Here is a 23727-nt window from a genome sequence, read left to right as displayed (position 1 = left end):
GGCTCCCGCCGCCCGGCCCTCCCCCGGACCGCTCCACGTGGCCGCTCCACGTAGCTGTCCGGGCTGCGGCCGCCGCCCTGGCCCGGGCAGAGTCCTGAGCGCCAGCGCCGCGGGCAGGATCCCCGCCCCGCCCCGCAGACCCTGGCCCACACCCGGCGAGAGTGTGTGGTGTGCGTATATGTATGTGGGTGTGCGCGCGTGACAGATACAGACAACTAGGAGGCAGAGAGACAGAAGATGAAGTTGATGTATATAAGAAGCATATTTAACTGGGGGGCCACTCCCTGCTGGGACCCAGATGTGTGTGACAAGACAGAAGCTAACTTACTGTTAGCCTGTGGGATTGTGACTGTGTGTGTAGCCGTGTGGACGAGGGGCTGGTGACACCGTAGGGAGGGGTGTTGTGTGTGGCCCTGTATCCAGTATGACAGTACTTGAGAGAGTTTGGCCAGTGCATGACTGGCTGACTGGGTGTGTGACAGCACAGGATGTTAGTGGTGTGTCTGTTAGGGTATCTGTGTGAACTCTTCCTGTTTGTGATGCTCAAGTGACACTTGCAACTGTCGGCTTCCAGTGAAGGTATCATTGTGTGACTGTGACTGCACCTCCCTGAGCAGTTGCTCCATCTGAGCCATGGTGGGGGGAGGGGACCTGGAAAAGCACCATCTTGAGGGCGATGGTTTGCCAGTACAGTGATGCAGTGTGTGGTTGTAGCTTTACGGTCAAATGAGTATCTCCAGTTTTCTCACAGGGGCCAGTTCCTTCACCGAGGCCTCAGACTACTTCTTCAGTCACTGGGTCAAGACCTTTTTAGAGAATGACTTATCTTCCTGGAATCTTCAACTTCTCCCTCTCCCAATCAGCTCCTTCTCATCAGAGTCCATTGCAACAACAAGCTCACTCTCATCAAAGTCACCTGGTCCTCCTTCCTGTGGTGGACACTGCTGGACACTACCTCCTTTGGTCATGGCATCACTGGTTTTGGCGACACCATTCCTCTCTCTCCAGTCATTTCTTTTTAGTTTCTTCTGTGTCATGGAGTTCCTCTGGGCTCTCTCCTCACTCCCCATCTGCTCATGTGTTCTTCCATTCACATAGCTTCCATCACTATCTCTTCTGGGTTGAGTTCTGTACCTCAAAAATTCATATGTTAGAGTCCTAACCCCTAGTACCTCAGAATGCGACTGTATTGGGAAATAGGGTGGTTGCAGATACTAGTGAATATGGGGTCATACTGGAGTAGGTTGGGCCCCTAATCCAATATTTTTTTCCCAATAAAAAGTGGAAATTTGGACACACATACACCGGCATGTGTGCATACACACACACACACTCTCTCTTCTCCCTCTCTCTCTCTTACACACACAAACACACACAGGAAGAATAGCATGTGAAGATTTGGGCAGAAATTAGAGTGAAGCTTCTACATGCCAAGGAATGCTGGAGATTTCCAGGGAACCCCCAGAAGCTAGAAGAGAGGTGTGGAACAGAGTCTCCCTCATTGCTCTCAGAAGAAACCAATCCTTCTGGCACTTTGACCTTGGATTTCCAGTTTCCAGAACTGTGAGACAAAAAGTTTCTGTTTTTCAAGATACCAGTTTGCAGCACTTTGTTATGGCAATCCTACAAGTTAATGTATCATCTGAATGCTGATAACTACCATAACTCAAATACAATCTCTTAGCCCCAGAACACTTCTGGAGCTGAACAGCCTACTGACTTGTGCCAGATTTTAAGTTTTAAAGGTGACTGAATGACAGCACAGAAAGGTCAATGCCAATGAAAGAGAAGTTTAATGTTACAGTTCCCTTAAGAGGAAGAGGCACAGCTTACCAAACAGGACCACAGAGGGAAGCACCAGTGTAGGTCAGAGGCAGAAAGAAGCAAGGAGAAGGCACAGGCCACAGCCTTTATTAAGCTAGAAAAGCAAGACAGGGCAGGGTGAACAGTTTAGGGTTGACTAGCTTGAAAAACTTCAGAGGGCTTTGGGGGCACAGAGGCTGTTCCTAGTTGACGAGTCTCTCGTCCTGGGTTGATTTAGGAAAGGGAGAATATTGGTTTGGTGTGTGAGAGTTGGATAAAGGAAGTGGTTCAGAGTATGGCCTCTAGGAATTTCTTTTTTTTTTTTAATCTTTTGGTTGCACCATGTAGCATGCAAGATCTTAGTTCCCCAACCAGGGATCAACCTCTTGCCCCCTGCAATGCTAACTTGGGAGCCTTAACCACTGGGCCACCAGGGAAATCCCAGAGGATAGCCTCTGGATTGCAGAAGGGAGGTGAACAACTCTGGCTGTTAGTTTGGCCTTGTGATTAATTGATGCCAAATAGACAAATTCAGAATCTAAGAAAACACAATTAGAACACAACACAATTAGAACACCTATCAGCACCCCAGCCTCTATGTGTCTGAGTCAGAATACACCATCTTCCTCCTCAAAACTTCCCCTCTCCCCATTTCCTTATCCTAGGGTCAAGTCCCATACGCATCCCTGAATCTATGTAGTCAGAAAACTGGGGGTCATTCATGATTCCTCCTTCTTTCCCGACCTCCAACCTACTACCAAGTCCTATCAAATCTGCTTCCTATCTTAATAATCTTCACGGGCCAGGCAGCCATGCTCCATGCCAAAGTTCTGTTAACAGCCTCTAACTGACCTCCTTCCGTTCTCATCCCCCTCCAGTCCATTCTCCAAGCACCCTGAATGTTTCTTCTAAAACATAACTCTGATCATGTCACCCTTGCATGCTAAGTCGCTTCAGCTCATGACCCTAGACTGTAGCCTGCCAGGTTCCTCTGTCCATGGGATTCTCCAGGTTAGAATACTGGAATGGGTTGACATTTCCTTCTCCGGGGGATCTTCCTGACCCAGGGATTGAACCTGCATCTCTTATGTCTCCTGCATTGGCAGGCAGGTTCTTTACCACTAGCACCACATGGGAAGCCCAATCAAGTCACCCACTAAAACTCTTGGATGGCTTTCCTCCACCCATGGGATAAGCTCTAGCATCCTTTATGCAACTGGCCACACCAGATTCCTGACCATCTCATATGCTCCAGCAACACCCAGTTTCTTTTGGTTCCTTTCAGAAGCCTCACATCCAGGCTTTTGTTTGTGCTGTTCCCCCTTTTGGAACAACTACTCTGTCCCCTCTTCCACCTTGCCTTGGAAACTCCTTTTTTTTTTTTTAATTTAAAATTTCACCTTAAATGTATTGTCATTTAACATCTAGGTATGCTTTCTCAGATCCATGGCGTCTGGGCACCTTCCCCAGGGCTCCCGCAGCAGCTAGTACTTCCCTTATCTAGCACCATACCCTATTGCAGGGGTTCAACCCTGACTACACGTTAGAGTCTTCCAGAAAACCTGTAAGTTATATTAATACCTAGGCTCCTCTCCAGACCAACCATATCAGGAGGTGGGGCCTGGGCACTTCTGGTGTTAGAAACACACACAATTCCAATCTTCAGTCAGGACTGAGGGTCATTGCTCTAGTAGATTACTGACTTGTTTCCATCTCCCAGTGAAGACAGGAACAGCATCCCAAGCTGGTAGAGTGATGAGTAAATATCTACTTTACGTGTGGACAGCATAGAGTGACACTATGCGTGGCTTTAACCCATGTGAGTGTGACACTGTGTGAAACGCCACTCATTCAGTGGCTGAACGCTAAGTGACACCGTGTGTGTCACAGTGTGAATGTGTCCCAGTGCGAGGACCACTGTGAATGGTTGAACACTGGGACTGGAAGGCTGTTACCACACGAGTGGCTGTGCCCTTTGTGTGTGACTGATGAATGGCTGGGGGACTCTAGCCAGGCTGCCAGCCTCGCCGCGCCGCCAGGGCAGGGTTTGAGGAAAAAAAAACTGGAGCTGCCCCTCACTAAGATGGCGACTGTAGGCGAGGTCGCTAGTCCTCACAAGAGGCTGCACGGCCGGTGACCGTGAAGCGGAAGGAAGAGGCGCAGAGGCGCGAGACCAGGGCCGCGAGACCAGGGCCGCAAGCAGTAAAGCCACTCGCAGGTCAGTCGGGTCAGCTCCACGCAAAGTTGCCGGCGCAGCCCGCCCACCTACCCGGCGCCCTAGCACCGCCCCTCGCCACGCCCGCCGCCGGTGGGCGGGGCCCACATCCCCGAACCGCCAGGCGGTGGAGGCCGAACTTGCACAGGCCGTCCAATGGCGTGTAACGGGCAGGGCCCAGCGCGCACCTGCGGGCCCATTAATCGAAGTTCAAGCCCCGGATCCAGTCAAGAACTTAGAAATCGAAACTCGGCAACACAAGATGCTGAGCTCCTCTCAAAGCCCCCAGGATGACACCTGGACAGAGTCCTTCTCTCTGCTTTTGGGACTTGGCGCTGCCCTCTACTTGGGCTACTACTGGACGTGGGTGCCCCAGGTGGGTGCGGGTCCAGAGCTCTCGCCGGCGGGTTTAGGTTACTGAAGTTCAGGGGCCACTTCCAATCGGGGCTCGAGCCCTTTGTGGGAGCTGGCTTGGTTGGCTGTCCAGGCCCAGGTGAAATTTTGACGCCACAACCCCACCACTACTCCTGCCCTGCGCTCCAGCCAGGCTCAGCTTTGCTATTAACACCGAAAAGAGAGTTGATTCTTTGCCTAGATTCTCTGCATTCTCCACGTACTCCCTATATCGGCTGGGCCTCTCAGGCATCGGAAGGATGCTGTTGCTTATTATGTGGACCAAAGCTTGCAGAAAGGCGGGGTGGAAGGTATCTTGAGGTGACAGGGAGATACACACACTGTGGTTTTCTTTTTAGGCAGTCTAGCTGACTTCCTCGTTAGTTGCACTGAATGAAGAAACCAGTGTGTGGGGTGGTAACTCCCAACATCACCCCATCAGTAGGACCTTGCGTCTCTTAAGGACTGGGAGGGGTTCCTGCCTATCTTAGGAATACCCTAACTGTCCTTGCTCATTGAGCCCTGTTTTAAGTTCTAGGCTCTCCATGTATAGTGCAATGGAAAAACCTGAAGAGGATGATTTTAATGAACTTGGAGAGTTTATTCTCACTGAAATTTGCATATCCCCCCAATCAAAATCTTTTAATTTTCATTAAACTCAAAGTAGCTGAGTCTAACAAGAAACCTATTAATTGAAGCCCTTTAAAAAGATCTATTGGGAAATTTAATGTTACCTAAATTTTCCTATATTTGCAGAGCTTTATACATCCTATGTATTGTTTATAAAATACTTCTGCCTTAATAAAAGCAATTTTAAAAATCCAAACTTTACAATACCCTATAAACCTTACCTTACATGTCTGATTTGAAAAGTCAGTTATTTCAGAACAGAGTTGTCCTTAACTAAACACTTTCCATTGTTTGCAACCAGCCACAGAGAAATCAGAAACCTCTGCCACTATATACTACAAGCACTTCTGTGAGTTCCAAATCCTGGTTAAAATCCAGGGCAAGTGTCATTCTGGAGGCTCTGAGGACATGCTGTTCAGACTGTCCAACTTGGCAATGGATTGGTATTGATTCACCAACAGTGATTAATGGCATTTTATTCATTAATTCTCAGGGATAAGTCAGGAAATACTTTACTAGAGTTAAAATGAAACTCAGTTACATGAAACCTGTGATTTTATTAGCACTTTGTTCTACATCTCTGAGGTGACTGACCAAATATTTAATAGATTGATAACTCAAAATCTTGGCAACTAGGAGATAATATTGTAAAATGATTAAGAGCACAAGCTCTTGAGCCAGACAGACTTGGGTTTCAATTCCCAGCTCCAGCACTAACTAGCTTTGGCACATTTTGTGCCCTGTGACACATATTCATACACGTTTCCACAGGGCGATCATAGGTAAGGTTTATAGGGTATTGTGAGGTGTGGATTTTCAAAGATATCTCAAACAGCTGTTGTGAAGGTTCCAGGATATAATCATGTACAGTGCTTAGCACAGTATCTAAGGAGCACTCAACATAAGGAGCACTCAACAAATCTTACTAGTATTAGAAATAATATATATTTTTTACATTTTTAAATTGAAGTATAGTTGATTTACTTTGTTGTCTTAGTTTCTGCTGTACAGAAAAGTGATTCAGTTATATAATATATATATATTCTTTTTTAAAATAGTCTTTTCCATTATGGTTTACCATAGGATATTGAATATAGTTCTCTGTGCTATCCAGTAGGATCTTGTTGTGTATCCATTCTACATATAAAAGCTTACTTTTGCTAACCCAACCTCCCACTCCAACCCTCCCTCAGCCCCCTCCCTCTTGGTGACCACAAATCTTCTTTATGTCCATGAGTCTGTTTCTGTTTTGAAGATAGGTTTGTGTCATATTTCAGATTTCACATATAAGTGATATCACGTGGTATTTGTCTTTCTCTTTCTGACATACTTCACTCAGTATGATAATCTGTAGTTGCATCCTTGTTGCTGCAAATGGCATTATTTCCTGGGTTTTTATGGCTTAGTAGTATTCCATTGTATATAGGTACCATATCTTTTTTATCCATCTGTCAATGGACATTTAGTTTGTTTCTATATCTTGGCTATTATGAATAGTGCTGCTATGAACATATGAACATAGAACATATCTTTTTGAATTAGAACTTTGTGTGGCTGTATGCCCAGGAGTGGAATTGCTGGATCATACAGTAATCCTAGATTCAGTTTTCTGTGGAACCTCCATACTGTTTGCCATAGTGGCTGTACCAACTTACATTCCCACCAACAGTGTAGGAGGGTTCCCTTTTTTCCACGTCCTTGTCAGCATTTACTATTTATAGAGCATTTAATGATGGTCATTTTGATTGGTAGTAGTTCACTATACCTCACTGTAGTTTTGATTTGCATTTTGCTATTAGACATGCTGAGCATCTTTTCATGTGCCTATTAGCCGTTTGCATTTCTTCTTTGGAGACATGTCTATTTAGGTCTTCTGCCCATTTTTTGATTGGGTTGTCTATTTTTGTTGTTGCTGAGTTGTATGAACTGTTTGTATATTTTAGAAATTAAGCCCTTGTTGGTTGCGTTCTTTGCCAAATGTTTTTTCTCATCCTATAGGTTGATTTTTCATTTTGTTTATGGTTTCCTTTGCTGTGCAAAAGGGTGTAAGCTTGATCAAGTCCTATTTGCTTATTTTTGTTTTTATTTCTATTGCCTTGGGTGATTGACCTGAGAAAATATTGGTATGATTTATGCCAGAGAATGTTTTGCCTAATATCATTATTAATTCCACTTTGCCTTTTGCTTGCTGTGTGACTCTGGGCAAACAACTTAATCTTTGTCATAGTTTCATTTATAGTAAGGTTGGGTTTAGCCTAGTGCTAGCAAATAGCATATAGTGAATCACAGATGTTATTATTCCAGGGCTTAAGAACCAAGGTATGAGTTACAACCTGGCCTCTTGAGTTCATCACTTACTTAGCCCCTTTTGACTACAGGAAGAGATAGGAGTCTGGTCCTCAGGTCCCCTCAGGCCTGCAACAGAAATGCCATTTCTGTTTTTTGATTCTGAGACCTTTTGTCTTTGTACAGCATACTCCCCATTTACAAGCCTTCTATATGACAAGGCCCTCTCATTTACTTGATGTATATCCAGAACTATCAAGCAAAGGGGTTGAAAGTTAGGGCTAGGTGCCCACTGACCTCATCTGCCCCCTCATTCTATCCCTGTTACCTTCCCCCTGGCTGGCAGGAAGGAAGAGAAAATCTGTTTACACTGGGACTATTCCTCCATTAGAGTACAGTCAACAGCAGGGGCTGTTAAGAAAACGAGGTGTTGTGGTAAAAAGAAGCCCTTCCATTGCAACCACGCACAATAAGAGATGGGAACATATAACAACGGAGTGCTAAAATCAGGAGCCAGTGTGGCCAGAGATGGTTTTGAGATGATAGTGTGGGTAATTCAACTGCAAGGCAGAAGTCACAGATTGAATAGTACTGCATTTCTTCAGCCTCTGCTCAGGACCCAACCTTTCCTGCAGGAGATCAGCTGGGTAACTTATATTAGTTGCTATCTCCAAAGTGGGTTTGGGGCATGGATAGGCTGAGTGTGGAAGTTGGTTCAGGGTCAGTTCTGGCGAGGTGACACTCTAGGTCTGGAGTTCCGGGGCTCTAGTGGGATTCCAGATTGAGGTATGCTAGATTCCTCACCCCCAGATGAGGCAGTGCCCTGCAGGCTGCCCTCTGGGAAGAGGTCTCTCTGGTGTTGGGCACCTCACTGGCTTGGTGCAAATATCAGGGGAGTGAGGCCGATGGTGTTGTGTGGTTACAGAGGCCACAGCTGGTGACTGGGTCCCGATTTCTGGCCTTCCTGGAGCAACACTGTCCAGTCACACTGGAGACTTTCTATCCTACGCTCTGGTGTTTTGAGGGGCGTCTACAAACCATCTTCAGAGTCTTACTGCAGTCCCGGCCGATAGTCCCTTACTCGAGGTAAGAGAAAGATGGGGGTGAACGGGAAGCTGCAAATATAAGCAAATCTTTATAGGGAATAAAATTATTTGGCTGAGTCAGGTCTTAATTGTGGCACTCGGGATCTTTTGTTGCGGCACATGAACTCTCCAGTTGTGCCAGGCAAGCTCAGGTTGTAGCCTGCAGGCTCCAGAGTACATGGGCTTCAGTAGTTGTGGCCCGGAGGCTTAGCTGCTTCATGATGTGTGGGATCTTAGTTCCCCGACCAGGGATCGAATCCACATCCTCTGCACTGGAAGGTGGATTCTTAACCACTGGACCACCAACAAAGTCCCTCATCTACCCCTTTCAAAATGGAGGCAACCTTCACTCCATCTACCTCAGTGTGCTGAGGGTAACCAGGGTGGCTATATGGAAGGGCTTATGTACAACCATCGGAGAAGGCAACGGCAACCCACTCCAGTACTCTTGCCTGGAAAACCCCATGGATGGAGGAGCCTGGTAGGCTGCAGTCCATGGGGTCGCGAAGTCGGACACGACTGAGCGACTTCACTTTCACTTTTCACTTTCATGCACTGGAGAAGGAAATGGCAACCCACTCCAGTGTTCTTGCCTGGAGAATCCCAGGGACAGGGGGAGCCTGGTGGGCTGCTGTCTACGGGGTCGCAGAGTCGGACACGACTGAAGTGACTTTAGCAGCAGTAGTAGCAGTATGGGCTTCCCTGGTGGCTCAGAGGTTAAAGCGTCTGCCTGCAATGCAGGAGACCCGAGTTTGATCCCTGGAGAAGGAAATGGCAACCCACTCCAGTACTCTTGCCTGGAGAATCCCATGGAGGGAGGAGCCTGGTAGGCTACAGTCCATGGGGTCGCAAAGAGTCGGACTCAACTGAGTGACAAACTACTAAGTAGCAGTATGTACAACCACGAGGTAATTTAATATTCAATCTTTTATGTCACCATTATACTTTGTTATGATCTTCAGGTTTTGCGCAATACGTGCCCTCAAATGATGAGAAATTGTGGGAGTTGATTGGGGAGGGAGAGGAAGGTATAAAATCTTTCGAAGTACATGGAGTTCCTAATCCTAATAGTTTCTTTGTGTGCCTTTTTCTCCAAAACCACAGTGAAGTTCTGGAAACCCCAGATGGAGGCCAGATCCTCCTAGACTGGGCCAGCCAGTCTAACAGTCAGTACCCCGACCCTAGTACCCAGCCCACTGTATTACTGCTTCCTGGCATCACAGGCAGTAGTCAGGAGACATATATCTTGCACCTAGTTGATCAAGCTTTGAAGGATGGCTACAGGTAAGGATGGGAACAGCCCAGAGAATTGGGTGATGTCTGATAACTTGTAATTGTGTGTGCACGGTGGGATGGGATGGGGGCGGTGTCAATTCAGACCCTGCTAACTCTGGGGAGAAGGTGCCATATGAAGGGCACCTTATGACTGAGGCCTTTCTGAAAGCTACCAAGAGGGGAGAAGAGCCTGTAGGGAGGGTCTGGCTAACATGTACCTGTGTGTGCCACAGGGCTGTTGTATTTAATAACCGGGGCTGCCGCGGGGAAGAACTACTGGTGAGTACCCTCCTTCCTCTAGTGGTCCTTCGCTCCACTCCCTTCAGATATCCTGGGTCCTGCACCTCTACCTACCTGTCTTCCATTTCTTGAGTCCTTTCATTTTTCTGCCTTCTGGCCAAGGACCCCCTCTCTACCCAATGATCCGGTTTGCCTCAGACCCATAGGGCCTTCTGTGCCAGCAACACTGAAGATCTGGTGACAGTCATCAACCACATAAAGAGTCGCTACCCCCAAGCCCCACTGCTGGCTGTGGGCATCTCTCTCGGAGGGTAAAGACTGTCTCACTTAACCCAAAGGCCCAGTCTTCCTTCTCCCCGTCCTCTCCCCATCTCCAGTACCGACTCCCCGAGGCAAACCCTTTTTTCATGGCCTGGTCCAACCCTGCAGGATATTAGTGCTGAATCACCTGGCTCGAACGGGACGGGCAGCAGGCCTGGTGGCAGCACTGACTCTGTCTGCATGCTGGGACTCCTTGGAGACCACCCGCTCCCTGGAGACCCCCCTGAACTCACTGCTCTTCAATCAGCGCCTCACTGCTGGGCTCTGTCAAGTCGTGAACCGGTAGGGTCCTGATGAAGAGCAAAGGGCAGAGAACAGGGTAGGACGGCATATGCCAGGCCCTCCCGGTGCTCGGGTCAGCTCCGTGTGTGTACTTTTCTCCATCGAGATAAGACTGAGGGTGGCTCCGGGTGGGGTCCAGGTGCAGAGCCAAACCTCTGTTCTTTTGCAGAAACAGAAAAGTGATGGAAAATGTGGTGAATGTCGACTTTATCCTACAGGTGTAGTCTTCCAGCTCTCCCCTCTGCCCTGTATTGTTCTTCCCACATCTTATTCCCTTGTTCTCATCCTAGCCTATCCTGCCTTCCACCACCTGCAGGCCCGCACCATCCGCCAATTTGATGAGCGCTACACAGCTGTGGTCTTTGGCTATCAAGACTGTGCTGCCTACTACCGAGCAGCCAGTCCAAGAACCAAGGTCAACACCATCCAGATCCCTGTGCTCTGTCTCAACGCAGCTGACGACCCTTTCTCCCCTGTGGACGGTGAGCACCAGGGATCCAGATGCTTTAGGCCCCAGGGGAAATGGGCCGTGTGTGAGGTGCAAGTGGAGAGCGCCTGGACTCTTGGCAGAGGCCAGGGCTCCTAACCTCCTCTCCGACTCCCCTTGCCCCAGCTCTTCCCCTACAGGCTGCCCAACACTCTCTCCATGTCGCACTGCTAGTCACGGCCCGGGGCGGCCACATCGGCTTCCTGGAAGGACTGCTTCCCTGGCAGCACTGCTACATGAGCCGCCTCCTGCATCAGTACGCCAAAGCCATCTTCCAGCACCCAGCGGAGTTGCCGGGACCCAGGTCACCTACCCCTTCAGAGGCAGGCAAGAGCTGACAGGAGTCTTAGTTCAGTCTTTCCTTGTTTATTAAATATCAACTTTTCCTGCCAAATGGGCTAAAGTTCCTTTTCCCTTTCCTCAAGGCTAGGGCAGACTCTCTAGGAACTTATTGCATATGGCCTGGTGGGCTTGGAGCTACCCAGTGGAACCCAAAGATTACTGCCTGGATCTTCATTCTGCTCCTTCCTTCCCTAATAGCAAGTCCCAGGCCAGTGCAGGCCCCCAGCAAATTCCAGGGGCTCATGTGAAGAGCAACTGGCCACAAGGCTGTGGGGTACGAGGAGAAAATGATTGTTTCTGCAGGAAGGACAGCACAGCAGTGCCTCCAAGTTCTTGGGCATCTTCACATATTTCTGGAGAAAAAGTTCAAGCTCAACTCTGGAGCCCCTGGTAGACAGAGGGAAGGAGGCAAGTGGTACGGCCTGGCCCTCAGACACCACTGTCCTGGGCGGATCCACAGATGATGAATGCAAGGTTCCCAGGACTCAGGGTTGCACAGGGCCAGAGCCAGGCTTTAAATGGGAAGGGCAGGCACTGCCCATCAGTCTTATCCGTGGCAACCTCAGCTGTGGACCCAGGTGGAGTGAGCAGTGGGGTCCAGGCCCCCGTTCTGGTCTAGAAGGTGGCAGTGTCCAGGCCCCTGGTTCCCTGGGAGCAGGGAGACTAAAGAAAACCTGGAAAGGCACTCTGGAGCAGCAGGATAGTCATAACAATAAGCCCAACACACAGCAGCAACAGCAGCCACACAGGAGCACTTCCTGCAGGAGGGAGAAGGGAAGAATTCAGAAGGCAAAGGAGTGGCATTGCAGCCTGGAGAACAGAACCATTCAAGGAGGGGACAGGTGACTATAGACAAGCATCCTATTCTCCGAGGGGCAAGTTTCTGCTCCAGCTAAAGGGGGAGTGGTACCCCCACCCCACCTCAGGGACTCACGTCGTGAGGGCAGCAGGTGCAGCTGGCAACGACTATCCACAGCCACAGAGAACAGAGCAGTTTCGTGGGACCCAAGGAGCTCTGGACCACGACCTTTCTCAGGCAGAAAGGCCACATCTGTCACTACAATGCCATGGGCCTCCTTCACATAGTACAGACGCTGGGGACAAGAGGAAAGCTAGTGAGGGAAAGCCCAGTTTGGAAGATTCCTTCTGGAAAACACACCCTCTGCCCCCAGACTTTCCCTCTACAGGCTGGGCCCGACACTTTCGTGCACACTCAGTGAAAAAGGAGGCCTAGAATCTCTACCCCAGAGAGCCCTCAGGGCTGTGCCCAGGTCCATCCATTACCTGGAGCGAGAAAGCTATGTAGATGGCAACAGAGCCAGTGACCGTGCCCAGGCCCAGAAAAGTGCCCGATTCACTGTAACAAAAAAACGCTCACTGTCCTGGAATCCTGTGCAGCAGCAACAGTCTCCAGGGATGTGGGCAGCACGTCTCCTCAGGCTGCCCCGGGCACCCTCACACCCAGCCAAGCCACCACTGTCTCATACCTGACACTAAGGCAGGAGATGACTTCATGGCCACAGGGCCTGGTCCGAAGGGGCAGGAATGTGGAGGCATCCCAGGCTGTGAGGTAGCAGGGCGGGGGCTGGCGCAGACGCTTGTGGGGAATCTGCACCGTGAAGAGTCGCAGACTGGCAGGCTGGTCTGGAACCTGCCCAAACCTGGGGGCCGAGCCAGAGGCTGTTCAGCTCCCGGGGCCTGCCCAGCCCTCCTCAGAGGTCTGTGCCCTCCTGTACCCTGGTCAGGTCTGGGGTAACACCCAACAAGGCTCCGATCCCCTCCCCACCAGCCTCCCCCTGATCCTTTTCCCACTCCCCCACCACATCTAGGCTGTGCCTCTTTCAGCCACCCTCTGGGGTCTTCACACCTGCAGGCCTGGTAGCGATAAGGCGTGTTAGAAAACGTGGGTCCGTTCTCTTGCCAGTGCAGCTGTGTCACCAGCTGATCCTTCTGCCACACGGAGGCCTTAAGGTCCCAGCCCACAGTTACCAACTAGTCAGGAATCAAGATTCCAAGGATGGACAGTTAGGGGGATCCACTTACTGGACAAGCATCATCATCACCTACTTTCTCCACCCTCTCACCTCCTCACCTTGCCATCAGGCCCCAGAGCTAGGTCTTCAATCTCCCCTTCATGGGCTTTGAACTCCAGAACCTTCTCTAAGGTGGGTACCTGCAGCCAAACCACCACCACAGTCAGCCTATGTACCCGGCAAGAGTGCAAATGATACCCACTCCTCTTCTCTACTAATGGCCACTCAGTGCAAGCTTTACTCACAAGTTGCCCAGGACCCAGGTTCAGTTTCTCACAATTCTGGCCTTGCTGTTACTGACACTCATCCTCTACCTCCCCAAACCACACCTTCCAGACACGAACGCAGCCATCTGTCCCTCCAGTGGCAAGCAAGGTATTATCATGGTTGAAGCACACAACTTTCTGCAGTGGATCATGGCTGAAGTCTGTCTGCACTTCGTGCAAATTCTCTACGCTGAATTCCACCCCCTCCTGGTGGGTTTCAGCGCCAGACTTCTTCTCTGCTGGGGCTGCCCCTTTCCTTTGTCGAGGCCCCTGCTCCTTGGAACCTGCAACACAAACAGCCTGCCAGGTTCCAGGCTTCTAGAATAAGTCCTACTGGCCCTTTCCAGGGGTGAACATCAGCTTCTCTCTTGCTGCCATAATCCCACCTCCAGCCCTACTTCTTCAGAGACCAAGATGAGCAAGAATTCATTAATTTAACCCTTTGCCCAAAGCTAGCGGGGAGGCTCTCACCTGCCTTCTCTGCCTTGTTTTTGCCCTTCTGCTGATGGATCTGGAAGCGCAGGAGCTGACAGTGGGCATCCTGCCCTGCAGCAAGGATGTTACCAGCCAGAGCCAAGTTCATGGTGGCCCGTGTCTCTGTGTCATGAGAGTGTAGTAAAGAGGCGCTGAGGCGCCCATTAATCTGCTCCAGCTGCAGAAAGTGCTGTGGGAGAGGGAACCAGGACAAGTAAGGTTCAGAGAGCACCTCAAGGGCAAACTTACATCCTGTAGTCTGAACCTGCATTTTCTAGTTTAAAGACTTTTTCCAAACTTTTTTCTTTTTTGAGCCTCACTCATGCGTACTGGTCTTCGCTGGTGGCTCAGACGGTAAAGAATCTACTGCAATGTAGGAGACCCAGGTTTGATCCCTGGGTTGGGAAGATCCCCTGGAGAAGGGAATGGCTACCCTCTCCAGTATTTTTGCCTGAAGAATTCCATGGAAAGAGAAGCCTGTCGGTCTACAGTCCATGGAGTAGCACAGTTGGACACGACTGAGCGACTATCACTTTCACTTTTTTTCACTTTCTTGCGTACAGCAAGCAAGGCTGGGATTATCACGTCTAGTCTGCAGAACAACATAACTCTCAAAAGAGTGAAGAATCCTAGCTTGTATTTCACTCTCGCCGCTACCAGTGGGCAGACAGACAAATCTTATGTAGCCTCCCCAAGAAAGCCAGGTTACGATCCCTGGAGTTGATTCCTGAGATCGAATTGAAGCGTTCCTGCCTAGGCAGCGCTGTGTGCAGTTTTCACTTTAGGAGCCTCTCAATTCACCAGTGAATGGTTCAAGACAAATTCGCACCGGGACGCCCGGCACGCCGCGGTTCCCACCCGGGAGGGGCAGGGTCCGAAGCAGGGGTGCGGCCCGCTCCCAGACCTCCGGGAATCGCCCTCAGCCCGCTGTGAGACCCGGCCCCATCGGGCCTGTATACTCACCACGCCATTCTTTATGCCGGTCTTGGCGGCACCTCCTCCGCCCGCAGCTATGAGCAGCCCCGCGCTGGGGTCGACCCGAAGCGCGTACAACGGGAACGGGGCCCGGTACAGCTCTGGCGTCCGGCGCCGACCCATCCCGCTCGCCGCGCGCTTCACTGTCGGCGCCGAGGTCCCCGGGACATGCCGCGCCCGACCTTCGCCTGCTGTCCCGGCCGCTGTGGACCTTGGTCCGGTCGCTGCCGGGAAGACTCCAGACCCTTCTCACCCGCCGAGCTGCCGAAACTCTAATCACACCGTAAGAAGCCCTAACACTGCCAGGGGCGGTCTAACCCTGTCTCGCAGACTCGCAGCGCGCAGGCGCACCAAGCCCGCTCTCCTCGCGCAGGCGCAGAGCCGCCGATACGCGTCAGCACTAGCCCGCCTGTGGCTGGCGGAACGGGGGTGTATGAATTCCGTTCTCCGCTTTCAGATGATGGCAGGCTACGCCATATTTCTGCGGGGCGGTGGAGGCGGGCGGCCGCTTCACGGAAACGTCTGGCTTGGGGCGGGGGCAGGCCAAAAGATTAAGGGAGGTTAATAAGCCTTTAATAAATCCTTGGATCAGGGCTGTCCACACTTCAAGAGTGACTTGCAGACTCGTCAGGCAGTAGCCCTACGCTTACCGCCCCGCCCCGAGACAAAGTGATTCATCCAAGGTCACACTCCTGGCTCTCTTGCCTCTTAAACGGAGGCAGCGTGGACTTGAAAAGAAACTTGGCTTCAAATCCCGATGCCACTGCTTCCTAGTATGAGGAAGCTACTCTTTACAATGAACACCAATCCTCCGAAGTTTGCAGAGGTTGGGGCTGGCCATTCTCTATGCCCCCCACCCAGTCCAGGCACCTCAGGGTTCATGGCTAGATAGGCAAGTTGGCCCCCAGGCAGTTGAAGGTCTCTGCCTAGCCCCCATCCTCCTGAGAGGGCCTTTGGGTTTTTGATCTCCATCCAATGTGGGGATTCCCTGTTTCTCTGCAGTGAACCCTTCCCTTCAAGGAAACACCTCCTGCTGCTCCCCTGGCGACATCAGCATGAGTCTTTGTTAATCTGAGGTGCAATCAGAGGAGGGGGCCCAGTGGCTTCATCTCTGGGGATGCCATTAACTGTCCCACCAAATTGAGTTAAATGTTTGAAGGGCCTGGCAGAGCCTTCTGCACCTCTCAGTTGCTCAAGTCTTGTGGGTCCCTTGACCTCTTCAGATATACCGCACGCACTCTCCTTGACCATTCTGTTAACTTTGACTCTCCTGCACCCCTTGTTGGGTTCTGGTCACCCTGAAGGTACAGCCACCCACAGTATCTGCTCAGCAAGACACAAACACAAGTTTTGCAGGGGCAGGCTTTTTTTTTTTTTTTAATTGGATACACAGAAGGCTGAGTGGGGCCTGAGATGCCCTTGGTCCTCTTCAGCCAGGAGAAAGCAGACTCCACAAGGGGCTCCCAGGATTCAGGACTGGAGAACACACCTGACCTCCAGCCAGCCAGCCCTTCAGAGTGTCTCGGGGGCTCCCTGAGGTCTGGGGCCGGGCAGGGCTGGTGGGATTCAGAGGAGGTGCTCCAGGGGGCCTCCGTGGCTCTAGAACTAGAGTGGTGACTTTTGGGGAATGGGCCCTGGAGAGGCAGGTCTCTTTGGGGCAGAGGAAGGCCTGGGCTTCGAGCGGACCGTAGCCTGTTTTAGTGCCTGAGTTAGAGACCCTGAATGGCTTGTGGAGTTTAGTGACTGGCAGCCTACAGACCTGAGGCTCCCGTTCTGGGAGAGGATGCCTGGCCCTAGATCTGCCTGGGCCGGAGCTGCTGGGGCTTGAGCTACCTGGGCTTGACACCCACTGGCCTGAGCAGCCTTGGCCTGAAGCCCTGCTTCCTCCGGCCTTCTTTTTGACAGCAGATGCAGAGCCTTGGCCTGGCCCTGAGGCAGGCGGAGGCCAAAGCCAATGCCCATGCGGAGCGGTCCGGATTTCTTGCCCTGGGCACAGGGCAGCAGCTGGGGGAAAGCAAGCAGCCTGGGTCCAGTCCTGTATCTGGGGATGGGGCAAGAGGGGGTGCGGAGCTGGAGACACACCAGGCATACAGGGTACTCCACGACAGGGGCCTTGTCGGTTTGGCCTAGCCACAGGCGCTGCAAAAGCAGTAGCTGCAAGTCGTGGGCGATACGACGGTGCCCCAGATGGAGCACCAGGGCTTGGGCCAGGGCTCCTGGGTCCTTGAACTCTGCAGGGTCCTTCCCGCTTGCCATGCATGCCCCCTCCACCCCAGGGGACCTGGTGTTCCTGTACTGATGCGAGTGCCATGCCTGGCTGTTAGAGTGGACCCCACGAGAAGGTGGGCTGGGGCTCGGGGACGTGAGAGTGGAGGTAGGTAGATCTTCGAGGTGGAAAGGCGACTGGCAAGGTGAGCGGGGGAAAGAGGAGTTCTGTGGCTGAGAGGGCGAGGAGTGAGTGAGGGTAGCAGAGGGGTATAGCTGGCGGGAAGGCGAGGAAGAACAGGGAGGGGAGAGAGAGAGGCAATTCTGATGAAAGAAAGTGGGGGAATTTGAGAGAGAAGAAGAGTAGGGATGTAAGACAAAGTCCGAATTTGAGTCAGAAGAGTAGAGATGGGAGCCCGCAGAGTGGGACCGTGGGGGAGGAGAGCAAGATGGCCGGGTGGAGCGGAGTGATTGTTGGCAAGGCTGAGGTTGTAGGTTATAGAAAAGGGAGTCTGCAGTTTGTGAGGGGCCCTGAGGGGGCCGCCCAGGGGACGCTGTGTTCTGTAGCAACACCTGGGCCTTGTTTGGAGGCAACATTGCCTTGAATCCTTCAGGAAGGGACTGGGGAGTCAAGACCAGAGATGAGAGACCTGGCAGATGCAAGACCAGTTATCTCTCAAGCCTGAAGTGGCTGAGAAATCAAAACCTTCTGTGCACAGAATGTGGCTCCAGCCTGGTGTTGGTGTGGCTCTTGGTGGCATACGAAGGAGCCACCCAGCCCTGGAGCAGCAGGTTCTCTGAGTGTCTGGGCAGGAGCTTGGCTCTAAATGTGGTCTCTCACTTCTTTGCAGCCAGCCATTGATGAGGGGTGGAGGGCACGGAGGATCTGAGCTGCCTCTTGGGAGCTGAGGGGCAGCAACAGTTATCTGGGTGGGCCAGGGGGACGACACAGCCCATAGGATCTGTAGAGAAGGAAACAGAGCCCGTGACACAGGGAGACTGGGTCCATTTCTGGCTCTGGCTTATGCACTATGTACAGGCTGGTTCGCCACGATCCTAAATCCATATCACCCCTGGGGTCAGAAGAGCTGGCAAAAAGCTCCAGAGAAGGTGAGAATGGAGGAGGAGAGGAGATGGAAGGGAGGGTAGGGTGGAGAGGATGGAGTTAGAAGAGGGAAATTGGGAGATGGAGACTGAGATGGAACTAGGAATTGAGGGTGTTCTGTTCCTGGGAACTCTTACCAATAAAGGTTCCTCTGGGCTGTTTCTCAAGGCACTTCAGCGAAGAGAGGACCTTGGAGAGAGGGAAATACAGTCAACAAACGGTGGATATGCCCCTCTCTGCCCCCAGCGTCTGTCACCCTAAACTCACTCTGACTCAGATTTTGGTCTGAGTCTTGCCCTCAGTCCTTGTTCAGCCAGGAGGAGGTCTTCTGTTATGGGTTTTCGTTCTCTTAAATCCAAATCACAGATTCTGCAAGCATCCTGGTTTCGTGGCACTCTGGTGGCCCTAATCCCTGTCTTCCCTCACGCTGATGTCCTCTGACTCAGCCTGGCCCCAACCCAGATGGCTTTTCACACTCAGTAGCAGCAGTAGCAGTGGGGCCAGCTGGTGAAAGCCTCTGGGAGCCAGAGACTGTGTCTAAGGGGCGGTGTTGCCGCCCCCCTTGGGAGCTGGGAGCCCCATCTCCTGGAGCAGTTCTCCCTGGCACCTAGCGCCTATGTCACAAAGGCCGGGTGCTGACATCATAGGCTCTCCTCGTCACGGCTCTAGGACCTTCTCTCAGAGATCATTCGAAGGCTGGCTCTTGACAAAACTTAAGCAAGCACGGTTCTTTGGGGCATTCAGTCTCTCCTGGGCCTAGTCCCCACCTCTGCGCTTGTACTTTACAGCTCCCAACACCTCCTCCAGCCAGGGTTCTCCCCAACTGTACAACCTCTCTGGGCTGGGCGCTCCCTTCAACTTCCTGTTTTTTGCTTTCTGACTGTGGTTCATGGTCCACACCTTTCCGCCCTTGGATATGCTTATATGTTTGCTTTTTTTAAAAATAAAATCAGTTGTGTTTTATAATTTTTAGCTTTATCACAGTATAATTCCTAAATAAAATTATAATACATCTTAAGTGTATTTAGTGATATTTGATACACCAGGAAAGGAATTCTCCCAACTGTTAATGAATACATCCTTTACCTCATTTATTTACATCTACATATTTGGCGGGGAGATGAGAACAGTTAAGTTCTACTCTCTTTGGATATGCTTATATGGATTTTTGTTTGTTTGTTTGTTTGTTCACTTTTTTTGTTGTTAAATTTTTAGGCCATGCCACATGGCATGTGGGATCTCAGTTCCCCAACCAGAGATCAAACCCATGTCCTCTGCATTGGAAGCATGAAGTCTTAACCACTGGACTGCCAGGGACATCCTACTTATATGCTTTTACATCTACTTTCTTAATGGCTTTACTGAGATATAATTCACACACCATACAGTTCACTCACTTAAAGTGTGTTTTTTTGTTATACCCACAGGGTTGTGCAACTATCACCACAATATAATTTTAGACCATTTTTATATCTCCCCCAAAGAAATTTCATACCCACAGTCACTCATTGCCCCCTCCCACCCAGTTCCTTAAATCTGCTTTCTGTTTCTATGGATTTGCATATTTTAGACATTTTATGAGTGGAATCATACAATATGTGGCCTTTTGTGTCTGACTTCTTTCACTTGGCATTATGTTTTCAAGGTTCCTACATGTTGCAGCATGTATTGTTACTTTATTCCTTTTCATCGCCAAATAATATTTTATTATATGGAAATACCACATTTTGTTTTCCCATTCAGTTTTGTTGGTTTTACTTTTTTTTGTCAATTATGAGCAAGGCTGCTGTGAAAATTCTTGTGCAAGTTTGTATGGACGTATGTTTTCATTGATCTTGAGTAGATCTCGGTAAATAGAATTGCTGAATCACATGATAAGTCTATATTTAACATTTTGAGAAGCTGCCAAACAATCTTCCAAATTAATTGTATCATGTTCAAATCCCACCAGCAAGGTACAATGCTTTCAAGTTTTCCTATCCTCACCAACACATGCTATTGTCTGTCTTTTTTGTTTTAGCAATCCTAGTCCATGGGATCGCGAAGTCGGAGACGACTGAGCAACTTCACTTTCACTTTTCACTCTCATGCATTGGAGAAGGAAATAGCAACCCACTCCAGTGTTCTTGCCTGGAGAATCCCAGGGACAGAAGAGCCTGGTAGGCTGCCATCTCTGGGGTCGAACAGAGTCGGACACAACTGAAGCGACTTAGCAGCAGCAGCAGCAGCAGCAGCAGCAGTGGGCGTGAAGTAATATAATATTAGGATTTTGATTTACGTATCACTAATGACTAATGATGGTGAGCATTTTTTATGTGCTTATTGGCTGTTTATCTTCTTAAGAGAAATATCTATTCAAATCTTTGGCCCTTATTTTAGTTAGGTTTTTTTTTGTGTTCTTATTGTTGAATTTTTAGTGTTCTTAAGGGAATGGATACCCATTCTAGTATTCTTGCCTGGAGAGGAGCCTGGCAGGCTACAGTCCAAGGGGTCGCAGAGAGTCAGACGTGACTGAGCGACTGACACTTTATATATTTTGGATAAAGAAGTCTCTTATCTGGATATACAACCCTCTTATCAGATACATGATTTGCAAATATTTTTTTCTGTTCTCTGGATAATCTTTTTAATTTCTTGATGGTCTCCTTTGATTCATGAAATCTTTTAAATTAGAGTCCAATTTATCTATTTTTTTCTCTTCTTGCTTCCTTTTGGTATCTTATCTAAGACATTGCCTAAACTAGGGTCACAAAGATTTATTGTTTTCTTCTAAGACTTTTATAGATTTACCTGTTAAATTTAGATCTCTGATCCACTTTGAGTTAATTTTTGTATGTGTTGCAAGGTAGGGGCCCAACTTCATTCTTATGCCAAAGAATTGTCCCAACACTGTTGAAAAGTCTATTCTTTCTCCAGTGAATTGTCTGGGTATCCTTGTCAAAATTCTGTTGACCATTGTTCCAGTTTCCTGTTGTTCCTGTAACAAGTCACCTCATACTTCGCTTCTTAAAACAACAGAGATATATTATCTCATAGTCCTACAGATTAGAAGTCCAACGTGAGTCTAACTGGGCTAAAGTCAAGCTGTTGGCAGGGCTGTATTCCTTTCTGGAGGCTCTCAGGTGAACCCATTTTCTTGTTTCTTCTTCCAGCTTCTACAGGTTGCCCAAGTTCCCTCTCCTCTTCAAAGCCAGCACTGTTGTATCTCCATGACCATTCTTTATATATATATACATATAATTGATTTAGTTATTTTTGGCTGTGCTGGGTCTTTGTGGCTGCAAGGGCTTTTCTCTAGTTGCATTGAGCAGGGGCTGCTCTCTAGTTGTGTGGGCTACTCATTGCAGTGGCTTCTCTTGTTGTGGAGCACAGGCTCTAGGGAGTGGGGCTTTCAGTAGCTGCAGCATGTGGGCTCAGTAGTTGCGGCTCCTGGCTCTGGAGCACAAGCTCAGTAGTTGTGGCACACAGGCTTAGTTGCTCCGTGGCATGTGGAATCCTCCTGGACCAGGGATGGAACCTGTGTCTCCTGCGTTGGTTGGCAGATTCTTTGCCACTGAGCCACCAGGGAAGCCCTCCATGACCCTTCTTCTGACTCTGAACTCCTCTGCCTCTCTTTTCGATTTATAAGTACTTGTGTGATTCCATTGGGCCCAACTGGATAATCCAGGAAAATCTATTTTAAAGTCAGCAGATTAGCAATCTTAATTTCCCCTTCCCAGGTAGCCTAACATTTGCACTGGTTACAGGGATTAAAAAACGGACCTTTGGGGAAAGCATTATCCTACCTGCCCAAATCTTGACTAGTTGCCTTGCTAGAATCTGCAGAATGACATTGAATAGAATTGATGAGAGCAGACATCCTTTTCTTCTCCCTGCTCTTATGGAAAGTCCTCTTTTTTATTCTTGGTCAGTCTAGATAAAGTTTTGCTGATTTTGTTGTTCCTTTTAAAGAACCAATTTTTTTTTTCATTTTCTCCATTATTTTTCTATTTCATTTGCTTTTGTTCTGATCCTTATTATGTCTTTTCTTCTACTTGCTTTGAGCTTAGTTTGTTCTTCCCTTTCTGGTTTCCTAAAATGTGATTAGATCATTAGTTTGAGATTTTTCTTCTTTTAAAAATGTAGACATTTACAGCTATAAATTCTCCCTTTTCCCCACTGCTTTAGCTGCATCCCATAAGTTTTAGTGTGTTGTTTTTTGGTTTTCATTAATCTCAAAATAATTTATACTTTTGCTTGCAATTTCTTCTTTGACTTACTGATTATTTAGAAGTATGTTATTTAATTTCTACACATTTGTGAATTTGCTAGATTTATTCTATTATTGATTTCTATTCCATTGTGGTTGGAGAACATACTGTGTAGGATTTTATTTATTTATTTATTTATTTTAAATGAAACAAAGATGAATATTTTTAATGATAAAAGGTATAATTCACAAAGAAGATAGACATCATAAACCATTAGACACCTAACAATAAAGAAACAAAGATACATAAAGCAAAAAATCAGAAGAAATATAAGGAAAAAAGCATATAATCATACATAGACATATTAATATTTCTCTGAGAATATTTTATAAAGTGCAGAAAAAATAGGAATAGCATCTTGAATGATGTCATTAATAATTTAAATAGACTTATATTTAATTAGTTTATACTCATCTTACATCCTACACAAATCTATTTAAAATTTTGTATCTCATACATTGTTATTAGATGTCCATAGGACATTTAGAAAAGCTGGCCAAAAGATAAACATTACAGAATTTCAAAAAGTAGAATTATTTTTTGTGTATGTGATTCAGTTATACATATACACATATATTATTTTTGAAATAATTTTCCATTATAGATTATTACAAGTTCCCTGTGCTATACAGTAAACCTTTGTTGCTTTTTGCATATCTATTTTTGGATTTTTTTTTTTTTTTTAGTTTTAAATCCACTATTATCACTCAAGTTCCACATTATCATTATCTGCTGCTGCTGCTAAGTCACTTCAGTCATGTCCGACTCTGTGTGACTCTATAGACGGTAGCCCACCAAGCTCCCCCATCTCTGAGATTCTCCAGGCAAAAACACTGGAGTGGGTTGCCATTTCCTTCTCCAATGCATGAAAGTGAAAAGTGAAAGGGAAATCGCTCAGTCGTGTCTGACTCTTCGCGACCCCATGGACTGCAGCCTACCAGGCTCCTCTGTCCATGGGGTTTTCCAGGCAAGAGTACTGGAGTGGGGTGCCATCGCCTTCTCTGTATCATTATCTAGTAGTAATTAGATTAATGTGATCATCTGTAACCTAACAAAACCT

The 23727-nt window shown here is 48.7% G+C and overlaps 3 protein-coding genes across 3 annotated transcripts; 1 reads left to right on the top strand and 2 right to left on the bottom strand.

Moving 5' to 3' along the window:
* The first annotated feature begins 4280 nt into the window (after positions 1–4280).
* LOC128071266 (protein ABHD1) lies at positions 4281–11355 on the top strand. The gene is made up of 9 exons (XM_052664157.1): positions 4281–4394; positions 8253–8413; positions 9517–9696; positions 9921–9966; positions 10126–10238; positions 10357–10530; positions 10700–10748; positions 10847–11012; positions 11144–11355. Exons 1-9 carry the CDS (start codon positions 4281–4283, stop codon positions 11353–11355), a joined length of 1215 nt encoding a protein of 404 aa, XP_052520117.1.
* Positions 11356–11367: 12 nt separating this feature from the next.
* LOC128071265 (prolactin regulatory element-binding protein) lies at positions 11368–15449 on the bottom strand. Its single transcript, XM_052664156.1, has 9 exons — positions 15096–15449; positions 14130–14322; positions 13722–13942; positions 13452–13532; positions 13227–13351; positions 12847–13020; positions 12644–12716; positions 12294–12453; positions 11368–12117 (listed from the first exon to the last, which is right to left on the bottom strand). The coding sequence occupies exons 1-9, from the start codon at positions 15228–15230 to the stop codon at positions 12023–12025; spliced, it is 1257 nt and encodes a 418-aa protein (XP_052520116.1). The 5' UTR covers positions 15231–15449; the 3' UTR covers positions 11368–12022.
* Positions 15450–16712: 1263 nt separating this feature from the next.
* Positions 16713–17909, bottom strand: LOC128071275 (proline-rich protein 30-like). Its single transcript, XM_052664167.1, has one exon. It carries the CDS (start codon positions 17907–17909, stop codon positions 16713–16715), a length of 1197 nt encoding a protein of 398 aa, XP_052520127.1.
* Positions 17910–23727: the final 5818 nt, after the last annotated feature.

This window comes from Budorcas taxicolor, unplaced genomic scaffold (assembly GCF_023091745.1).
Source record: "Budorcas taxicolor isolate Tak-1 unplaced genomic scaffold, Takin1.1 scaffold315, whole genome shotgun sequence".
Classification (NCBI taxonomy): domain Eukaryota; kingdom Metazoa; phylum Chordata; class Mammalia; order Artiodactyla; family Bovidae; genus Budorcas; species Budorcas taxicolor.
The sequence above is the reverse complement of the archived record's forward strand: the minus strand, read 5'-3'. Positions and strand labels throughout refer to the sequence as shown.